General features: G+C 43.1%; 1 protein-coding gene and 1 long non-coding RNA gene across 2 annotated transcripts; one reads left to right on the forward strand and one right to left on the reverse strand.

The window, feature by feature from the left end:
* Nucleotides 1–3,861: 3,861 nt before the first annotated feature.
* On the forward strand, nt 3,862–8,284 carry LOC306936501 (epithelial membrane protein 2-like). The gene is given in 5 exon segments (XM_079520037.1): nt 3,862–4,195; nt 4,371–4,479; nt 5,576–5,716; nt 6,551–6,696; nt 6,699–8,284. Coding segments are annotated over 5 exon segments (498 nt in total). The 5' UTR covers nt 3,862–4,117; the 3' UTR covers nt 6,723–8,284.
* On the reverse strand, nt 7,083–8,689 carry LOC306936502. The gene is made up of 2 exons (XR_013791501.1): nt 7,874–8,689; nt 7,083–7,593 (listed from the first exon to the last, which is right to left on the reverse strand). It is a non-coding gene; the product is annotated as an uncharacterized lncRNA (long non-coding RNA).
* Nucleotides 8,690–11,670: the final 2,981 nt, after the last annotated feature.

An 11,670-nucleotide genomic window follows, 5' to 3' on the forward strand; every position in this document is an offset into this window, starting at 1 on the left:
TCCCTCTCTATCCTGATTGGATGAAGGCTGGGCCACCTAGCCAAAAACGAAACCTAAGGTTTTTTGACGCCCAGGGGTTAACTGGGGACAGGGAGGACACTCTACAGTAGGGAAGATTATCAAAACAAAACCAAAAAAAAGTGATATTTGAATTAAGTGAAATCACTGAATATACCTTTAACTTTATATGAATAACATTTTAATACTAGTCATTAAGCTACTATTATAGATTGTATGCTTTAGTTAGTACAATATGTCAAATGGGTCACAGTGTAGAAGTGATGTGTCTGTGTCTGCGTTTAGATGCCCTGTACCTTTGGCACATGACTCTGGTGTATGACAAAAGTACAAATCACGCTACTTAGCCAGCTGTGACAGTCCTTCTGTTTCTCCGGGTGCATTTTGACTGTCCCATAGGTCAGAATACAGGTCAGGGGCCAACCCCTCGAGATCTGATTGGCTGCCACAGATGCTGGCCACTCCAGAAACGCAGTGATGAGGAAATGTTATGACTGGCAGGCTGATGGTCAGGGAATTTCAAGCGCCATTTCTCAACCGGTGGAATCGGGGGCCCAGAAGTGGGTCACAGTCACCACATCACAGGAGAATGTTGTGGCCGGGTCATGAATGCAACACAGCTAACCGGCTAAGCCATTTCAAGTGTACTCTACTGTATGGTACTATGGTATACTGTACAGAATTTAGTTTTAAACTGGTTGCCCATAGGCAAAATCTTTATTTATTTTAAAAAGCAGATATTCAAGCTCACAACGCATCGCAATGTGAGCTTATGTCTGTGTGACACCAGCTGTGCAATGAAATGTGATGAAAATGAAATGAAATGAAAAGTGCTTAACCTCCATAGTATGAGTTGTTAACTTGTTTGTCATCATTTTCATCATTATAACTGCATGAGATGAAAAAGTATTGAAAGTGTACTCTGTGGCCGGTTTGAGACTTAATTGAGGCTGATTGTTTTCAGTTGAGGTATTTTCAAAGGAACTGAAACTATTATTTACATTGTAACATGCTGTAGGGCCTGTATCATGAATGAATTTAATATTGTGTAACTTGCTTCACCCCCCCCCCCCCCCCCCCCCCCCCCCCCCCACCATCATTCTTACCGTAATATTTCTCTCTGTCTCTTGTTCTCTCATTCCCCCCCTCCCCATCCCCCACTCCAGACAGGGCTGGCCTATCCCTTGGCACACCCCACAGCCAAACGTCACTCACGCACGCACGCACGCACGCACGCACGCACGCACGCACGCATGCACTCTCTCACGCACGCACGCACGCACGCACGCACGCACGCACGCACGCACGCACGCAGTGTGGAGAGTGTTGCTTCCTGTCGGTGGGGCGAGGCTGTTTTTACTGCGACTCCGTTTTGGCGGAGAGGCCTAATTCCTTGTCTGGCTGTGTGTGTGTGCGCGTGCTTGCATTTGTGTGTGTGTGTGTGTGTGTGTGTGTGTGTGTGTGTGTGTGTGTGTGCGTGTGTGTGTGTGTGTGTGTGTGTGTGTGTGTGTGTGTGTGTTCCTCCACTGATCTTTACTGTGTATCTTTGCCTACTCAGCTTTTAAAGCCTTTAGATTCTACAGTGGACAGTAGTTATGTTCCCATAAATTTAGATGTGACCAGCAAATATATTGTGTTGTCATATGAAATATTCAGTAGTGTCACATTGGGAAGTAGCCCTTTAAATGACCGGTAAGATGCCGTGAGGGCGCTGAAACAACAGGTGGAAGAGGAAGGACGGGTAGGGAAGGATCAACATATGGAACAGCCAGGTCAGCTCCATATATATGGGTTTGAGGTTTGAGGTCAGATGTAGAGTTGCTGCTGGCCGGCTCCATGCAGATCTAGGTGATGATCCAGTCTTCTCCATGTATGGTTATCCAGGGTTTGATGAGGTCAGTGTCGTGATCTTCATATATGGAGATGGCCATATATGGATCGTGTCACGAGGCGTGACGGACTGACGGCCATATGGTGGCGTGACAGACGGATGGACGGGCGGACTGACTGACAGGTTTTGCAGGTTTTCATAGTAATCTGGGACCTACGGTTGCAATTAAAAACACAAAATGCATCTACAGTATGTGGCAGTGATTCCCAAACAATGGGTTAGGACCTACATTTAAAAAATAAATATATTTCAAACATTAATACACTTTTAACCACCACATTAACCTCTGGCTCGTCTAGTGCATTGACCCCTTAAAACATTCTGGACGGGAACCCCTTTTGGTGTTTTAACTAAGCATTATGTTATACTTTAGCTATTGAAAAATAGCAGATCTTTTTATTTCGACGTCAGGCCTAAATGGGTTAAAACATAATGACAAGTGAAGGGTAACACTTTTATTTCTCATTCTCTCAACATTTCAGCTATCCAGCCTTCGTGGATAGAATATCTTAAGAAATTCCATACATTTACAAACATTTTAAGAAGTATAGTGAAAATACAGAATTATGATTTTAGTTTTCCTAGTTTGGGTCACAGAGAGACTGAGACTGAGAAACTAATTTATTTTGCGTCTCCAGCTAAAACGTTCCAGAACCACTGATGAAGATAGATACATACACACTGGATTGTAAAGTTTATACCCAACCAACATAATTGTGTCATGAAATGACAGCGTGGCAGAGCTTCTGTGTTCTTCCTAAAACATGTAAAAATAATCAACTCCTTCTGTCATTAACTCTCACCCTCCAATCCCTGTAAATACTCTACTCCCACATAAACTGAAGTTTGTGTGTACAATAAACAAACACGCATGCACGCATGCACGCACACACTCACACACAGACACACACACACACACACACACACACACACACACACACACACACACACACACACACACACACACACACACACACACACACACACACACACACACACACACACACACACACACACACACACACACACACACACACACACACACACAGAATTGTGTAATTCAAGGCGGTATCATAATGTCAATATTTCCCTGGCTTTATCATTATCCTGGCAGTTTTCTTTTGTTTTGAAATGTTTTGGTAATTGGTTGCAGATGTAAGCATTGCAGTGGTGGATGGGACCGGGAAGGCCCATATAGCATTGCCCCTCCACCATGGGCTTGAACTCTCCCCGGTCTGGATTAGGTGGGAAAGAGACACACTATAGAAACTTGGCTTTCTTTTGATTGTGCATTCGGAAATGTGCTTATGAAATCACACGGAGCAGCAGTGGCTCAGGGGTTGAGTGGCTGGTAGAGCAGCTGGATGGGAACCGTGAGGTTACCAGTTCGATCTCGGGCTCCCCCAGAGACGTGCTGACCATTGGGAAATTGGGAAACTCCCGAACGGCCGGTCTGGGCCAGCCGTTTTTTTATTTTATTAATAAAATAGGCGCGCAGCCTTTGGCCGCGCGCCTAGAGGGCCTCCGCAACTCCACTTCCCGGGCTGAATTATGGGCCCACCACGTCCCTGCGCTCCCCCACAGTTGTCGAAGTGTCCTTGAGCAAGACCCTGAACCCCTAATTTCTCCCGATTGTGCAAGTTGGGTGGCGCCTGGTCCAAGTATAGCCATAAACTGTGGGTCCGGTCCTGGTCCAAAACACTAGTGATCTGTCCAACCGGGCTGAAGTACAAGGGTGTTAGGCAGAGTAAGAGCTTTACAGCCGTTACAGTGTGCTAGTCTAGAGTCAAACTGGTCTGATCAGCAAGCAGAGAATAGTGGCATGAGTGAGGCAATTATATTCTGTGGCTACTCAGTGGAAACAGGTGTGGAAGTGGGCACAGGTGTGTGTGAGCTTCCGTGGACATGACAGGTTGGGGTTAGAGCAATGGTGCAAACACTCATGAATCATGATCATGAAGACCTTTTTTTTATTTCATTTTTTTTTCAGTGATACTAAAGCAGTCTTTTATCTCTCTTACAGCATCCTCAGCCATTAACCAGCCTGTTGACCATCCATCCACTCCTGCCCACCTCTCAACCTGTCATTCAACAAGCCAGCCAGACGCAGACAAGACCAATTAAGCAGCCTGCAGAGAGACCCAGTTGCTCAGGAAGCAGTGTGACAAGTACCAGTCAGAAGATTCAGCCCGACTCAGAAGGACAGCCATGTTGATCGTCTTAGCCTTCATCATCCTCTTCCATGTGGCCTCAGCTGTGCTGCTCTTCGTCGCCACTATATACAATGTGAGTACATGTACGAATACAGCCTTATGGTGGTGGACGTGAAGGGCTTCTCTGAATGTATGTACTGTATTTGTTTTAACTCCATCTCTTCTTTTCTGTTATTCCTTTTCTTCCCTATCGCTTTCTGTCTGTCTGTCTGTCTGTTTGTCTGTCTGTCTGTCTGTCTGTGTTGTAGGCGTGGTGGATGGTGTCACCGCCTGGTTTAGATGTGATCTACTCTGACCTGTGGTACTCCTGCAATGCCACCTGCTACCCTGTGGAGAAGAGCCACACTGCTGAAGCAGGTAACATGCACAAGCATGCTCGCACGCACGCACGCACGCACGCACGCACGCACGCACGCACGCTCGCACGCACGCACGCACGCTCGCACGCACGCACGCACACACACACACACACACGCACACACACACAGTAGTGCAATGTGAGAGAAAGGAGGGGATAAAGCATGGGAATTATTCTACATATTCTCTCCATTTGATTGTATGCTTTGCGTAGATTCATCCAAGATAGCTGTGACTTAGTTTACTGTTTCTCAACGTCAGGTCCGAGACAACCCATACTGTCTATTTACAGTATTTTACCGTTTAGATTGGGGTCTCAGAAATTAGTTCCAGTCAGTACAGTGCAGTACAGTAGAGTACAGTACAGTACTGTTTGTCAGTCTGTCCGACTTGGTAGCTGTAATGAAACTGAATCAATTATTGTACTATTTATAATGTAAGCATTTAGCAGAAGCTCGTAATTCGTTTTTCAGTAAGCAAGGAAAACACGAGGTAATACATCAAATGCATAGAAATAATAATCTAGGATCACAGGTAAACCAAGAACCTATCACCAGTCTAAACAGTATAATATAAAAATAAACTATACACACTATAGGATACTGTATATGCCAGGACTACAAATCTATCATTTATATAGCATGTTAAGTAGAGATTCACTAAGCTGTTTACACCCATATTTTGGGTGTAAAGGAATTTTCCAAACTTCCCACGATAGTAGTATAGAATAAGGCACAATATGACATACAGCAAGCTTTGGTCCCATCATGTAAATCTGCATCCAAGCAGACTTGAGAAAGAGCGGCCCTCCGCAAAATTCACAGACAAAAAAAAACCATTACTGTATCAGACTACTAACGTGGGAAGTTTGGGAATTTCCTTTACACCCAAAATATACAGTAGGTATAAACAGCTTAGTGAATCGGGCCCAATATGTTTATATGTTGACTACGTATGTTGCGGTGTGTGTAACAGTGTGTGTGTGTGTGTGTGTGTGTGTGTGTGTGTGTGTGTGTGTGTGTGTGTGTGTGTGTGTGTGTGTGTGTGTGTGTGTGTGCGCGCATGTGTGTGTGCATGTGTGTGTGTGTGTTTCTAGCCTACCTCCAGGCGGTCCAGGCCACCATGATCCTCGCCACCATCCTGTCTTGCGTCGGCTTCTTCGTGTTCATCCTCCAGCTCTTCAGATTGAAACAAGGAGAGAGATTTGTCTTCACGGCCATCATCCAGATACTGGCCTGTATGTAACGTGCATGCACACACGCACGCACGCACCCAAAGCCCAGCTGCATCTATACACAAACAAGGAGTTTGTTCTAGGACGGTGTTTTATCTCACATGATCCGGCCAATTACAATCATCCTTCTAACATATCTTTAAAACTGACCCTCCTGCCATCATCTGGTCAGTTCAAAGGAATGCTCCAAAACATTTTTAACTGTGATCGCTCCTGTTTCAATTAAGTTATTTTTTTGTTTGTTTTGATTGACTGGCTGTTCTGCTTCACTCCTTGGATGCTTGGATATGATAAATGAGCATTCATCTAGAATTATCTTTACCTAATTTTAGCTTCAGTTGCTAGCATCCATGGAAGAAACAGCAAACATCCCCAATTCTCAGTTCACATGCACACAGCCTTTGGTGACTTTAGTGCTCATAATGGGATAAAGTACGACGTTCAGAGCTTAATAAAACATTAATTTGAGCTGTCACTAACGGTATCAATGGATCGGTCGCTAGTGTACGGCTGTGACGCTTAGAACATTAACACATTTACACTTCCGGTTCAAACATCAACAACAAGAGCTCTTCTTCTCTGCTTATGTGGTAAATTTCACTGGCACTGGCCACCTACCGCACCCTATGGTTGCCCTCAATTAGCCCTTCACTAAGTCCCTCCCCAACCCATCCTTGTCCAATAGGCACGTTAGCAGCAAAGAAAGCTTGACCTGCATAGCAACCGTTGCTAAACTATTTGGATTGGCATTGGACAATCACTTTTTGGGGTGGGAACTAAAAGGTGATGATGATGATGATGATGATGATGATATGTTTTTACCTCTCCTCCTCTCAGCTCTGTGCGTGATGATGGCAGCGTCCATCTACACGGCAGAGAGGGACAGCTTCCACGTGGACAGCATTAAGAAGGGCTCGTACGGTGCCTCCTACATCCTGGCCTGGGTCAGCTTCCCCATGACTCTGATCAGCGGCCTCATGTACCCCTGGTGCTCCGGAAGCGCAAATAGACCCAGGAGGATGTCGTTGGTGGCGGGGGGAGCGGTCGAGGCTTGCTGTAAATGTGTTTGACGACGTACGGTCAAGGTGTTCGTCACAAACGGACGCACGCCTGGACTCTGCATCTCTCTCTCTCTCTCTCCCTCTCTCTCGCACGCACGCACGCAAATACACACACACACACACGCACACACACACACACACACACACACACACACACACACACACACACACACACACACACACACACACACACACACAGGGTTTCGTCTCAGTCCGATGCTGCCACCTAGTGTCAATATCACCAAATGGCACAAAGAGTCCATGGGCCATTTAAAAACCACCAAGTTCATGAACTGATTTATGGGTATTTTTGTAAGTTCATGAAGCCTATCCACGTTGTTCCTCTATTAACCACACAACTACACAAATCTGCAAAATGGACCATTATGGATTCATTCAATTTTTACTCTCACAATTAAACTAACAGGCAATTGGCAGAATGTTGATCCATTAGCTCCTAAACTCAGGTTAAATTACAGAATCACACACACGCACGCGCGCGCACACACACACACACACACACACACACACACACACACACACACACACACACACACACACACACACACACACACACACACACACACACACGCCTCAGCCCCCAGCCATAGTGCCTCCAATCATCTTCATCTGACACCTGCTCCTCTCCTCCTCTTCCTCTCAGCAAAGGACATGAGCTGCATCGTTCCAACACACGGATTATTCTCCTCTCCTTGTCTCCTGCTTCCTTGCATCTCACTTCACGTATAGGAAGGAACCCGGTTATTAATCAGTGCCAACGAACGGAAAGCGTTAAAGGAGACGAGGGAGGAGACTTACCTTATTGGGATCCATCCCCAAGGGAGGAGACTTACCTTATTGGGATCCATCCCCAAGGGAGGAGACTTACCTTATTGGGATCCATCCCCAAGGGAGGAGACTTACCTTATTGGGATCCATCCCCAAGGGAGGAGACTTACCTTATTGGGATCCATCCCCAAGGGAGGAGACTTACCCTATTGGGATCCATCCCCAAGGGAGGAGACTTACCTTATTGGGATCCATCCCCAAGGGAGGAGACTTACCTTATTGGGATCCATCCCCAAGGGAGGAGACTTACCTTATTGGGATCCATCCCAGGACTTTCCATTGGGTCCATTTTGTTTTCTTTTCTCTCCTTTTTTTTTAAGTGAAGCTAAAGACAAAGGAATCTATTTTGTACATATTCACTTTGTATGTATAGTTCAAGTAAATGGCAACAAAAAGAAAACATTGCTGGAAAAAATAAAAGAATAAAAAATAAAAGTACTCTTATGTTAACCACGTAGAATAAATGAAGTGTAATGAAGCTGTAGTAGAGATTATGATATGTATTACGATATGTAGGATTTTAACGCCTTTTGTTTGTTTGCTTTTATCATGTTGCTGACTCTTGTGTTTTAATGGTGACAATGACTCAGTGGTGTGCTGTGATGTTTGGGATTTAAAAAAAAAGAAGAACTTGAAATCAGAATTAAAAAAGAAGAGACGTGATTGTCTATTTTATCGTGTTCAAGGCTTTACTGAAAAACAATGAAAGCTATTTATTGTTTGAAACCACTATAGGGGTCAAGAGTCTTTAAGACGTTGTGTTTGAACTGAAGCAGTGAAAGTGACAAATCCTTAGCTCTGAAAGTGTCATCAGAAGCTCTTTGTGACTGTGCATACTGCATAGTCTTTCTCTCTGTGGCCAGGCTGCTGTTTCATTTGGACAACACCAAACAAAAACCACACCCATGACAGTACCAGTGTTGCTTTCGTCGACTAAAACTATGACGAAAAATGTTCGACTACCTTTTTCACTGCCGAAAACTGGAAACTAAATGAAAACTAAGCTATGATGACTAAAAAACTAAGACTAATTTCATCAACAAATAAAAACTAGACTAAAATGTTAGGAAGGCGGGACTAGTGGACAAGTGATCCATTATACTCATTTTACACTTGGTTGCATGCTGAAAATAGCCGATCTACACAGCTGATGTGTCTGTGAGTTTGCAGATCAGCTGTTTTCAGCTAGTGTAAAATCAGTCATTACGACGGCATCAAGGCCCGCCAAGATACATTTTAGTCGACAAAATCAACCGTAGATTTAGTAGACTAAAATCGTATGATGTTTAGTCGACTAAAACTAACACTAAAACATTCCAGGTGACTAAAATGTGACTAAAACTAAATGGAAACTATTCAAAAGACTAACTTTTCATAAAACTATTCATAAAACTAAAATAGAAATTTGCTACCAAAATCAACACTGGACAGTACTCTATGTTTATGCATGTCTGATTAACATTAGTGCGCTGCCACTTCATCCAATTAGTGAATCCACGTTGCAGCTGCGTTTACACAGTGACAGAAAGCCCTTGATGGGAAAGGCGTGACCTCATGGCCCACTAAATACAAATTGTTTCTGTGTCATAAGAAGGTCAAATCTGTTTTCAAAACAGATTCACATACAGTTGGGTGCCACCGATATTGTCCCTTATCATTTGACCCATTTAGGCCTGACCTCAAAATTTAAAAAAATCCTTCTAAATCCTCCAGTTTTCTGAACTAAATATTTTCACGATTTTTCAAAAATAGCAGACCTACAAGCTCGTAGTGCGCCACTCGGTGGCGCGCTATGAGCTTGTAGATCTGCTATTTTTCAATAGCTAAATTATAACATAATGTTTAAAACACCAAAAGGGGTTCCCGCCCAAAATGGGCTAACTGTCCTTTTGCGCAGATCACGCAAACCTCAGCAAAAAGAAAAGGACAATATCGATGGCCTCCAACTGTAGGCTATATTCTTCAAAACATACAAGGAAATGGCCCAAATTTGCCAAAAATATTTTTGGACTTTAGATTTAGATGTTCACTAATATACTGTATATTTCACATATGGTTGGCTACTCAACTGTTCTCTAAAATATACAGTACATTGTGTTAATATCTACATTTGCCGAGCCTGAATTCAACGTTCTGGTAGATAAAGCAGGAAAGGGCGCACACCAGTGTTGGTGAGGTGCTGGCCTAAGGCAGTAAAAAAGTAAAAATGAGAAAAGGCCGCACACATGTAGCCACGATGCTGTATATTTATTGAGAAGAATCCAACGTTTCGACCTTTCATTCCCTGAAGAAGGCCGAAAGGTCGAAACGTTGGATTCTTCTCAATAAATATACAGCATCGTGGCTACGTGTGTGCGGCCTTTTCTCATTTTTATTTATGAATTCAACGTTCTGCCTCCTTTGGCTTTGACCCAGCTTGTATTCATCTTACAGATTCTAGAATCAACTCCGTTTCTAGACATGTAGCGTAAAGGCATGAAGCTAGATTCCGAGGCTAGTTGAGTACTTCGGTCTACACACTGTACTGGGTTGGTTGTTAGGTTGGAGTCACACTGTACTGGGTTGGTTGGTTGTTAGGTTGGAGTCCATGAGGACTGGTTTGACCACAGGGATAGGATGGGCATACTGGCTGGTAACTGGTTAGCTTTCCATTTTCCAATAATGACTATTAAAAGATTGAAGATGTTTTAGTTTTTGCTAATAATGATGATACTTGAATACTTGATCAAAACAACGCAGAAGGTTGAGGATGTGACTTCTGTTGAGGGACAGATCGATCCTCTATTTGTGTGAAGATTCATTTCTAATTACAATTTACAGCCCCTCTTTGTTTTTTTTTGTTTTCTTTGCATGTTGTGCTTGTCTTTAACCCATTGTTTCTGATGTCTGTGAAATTGTAATTTGCTGGTCAAGGATGGTCCTATTATGTACCTTTTGCATTTATTAGGTGTAATAATAATGACCCAGACCAAGGTTATAACTGAAAGTGTGGTGTACGAAATGAGCAGAAACCAAAGCAGTTGTTTGTGAGTTATTATGATCCTGTTTGTTTGAGTTAGAAAATGTTTTTTGAATAATAGCTGTGAGATTTGCATATGGTATGTGATATGTGTAATCATACTGGCTCTTAATCAATTCAAGACAAGGTCCTTAGTTTCAAAGCAAAACTGCATTGATTTGTTCTTTTTAAATTTCTCTTTTTGCAGTTGAAAGATAACAATTCATGAAGTATTAATTCCACAGGACACTGCATGAGTCTCACTTTGCTGTTCATTGGAGATTTGTTTAGATGGGCAATGTTTGTGTAATCTCTGTATACTATGCATTGTAAGATGTACAGTTGGGTGCCACCGATATTATCCCTTATCATTTGACCCATTTAGGCCTGACCTCAAAATTTTAAAAATCCTTCTAAATCCTGAAAAAATCCTTCTAAATTTTCACGATTTTTCAAAAATAGCAGACCTACAAGCTCGTAGCGCGCCACTCGGTGGCGCGCTATGAGCTTGTAGATCTGCTATTTTTCAATAATAGGCTGGGTGCCGGATCAAACAAAGTCACACATCAAGAATTTAAAAAAAGTCTGCAGTGTGCAGACCTTTTTATTCTTGAAGTTAGAAAACACCAAATGACGTTAAGGAAAGTGTATTGATATCAGCTGGTAATGACTATCTATTTGGATCTGATCTTCTGATGGTAGGACTATTCATAATAGTTAGAAACATCACATAGCCTACAATCGTTTTTTCCCCCTCTATTAGACAACCATGAAAATGAACACATGCAGATTCATCACATTGTCCCGCTTTGTGTAAAATGACAGCAAACATGAGAGCACGGTTGTCTGGCTACACCATGTGGACTTATAGAAAACTACATCTTCCTTCTTTTCTTTTTGTATGAACTCGATTTGAACATGGATGTGAACCACACAATGTGCTGCATTATGGGAACCAATATCAAACCTACACTTGCCTCAACCTCTAAACTAATGTGATGTTGATTCTGCCTTGGTGTCAGAGCCATGATGAGTGTAGGCTACTGTAT

Source organism: Electrona antarctica, assembly GCF_951216825.1.
Source record: "Electrona antarctica genome assembly, chromosome: 14".
Taxonomy (NCBI): Eukaryota; Metazoa; Chordata; class Actinopteri; order Myctophiformes; family Myctophidae; genus Electrona; species Electrona antarctica.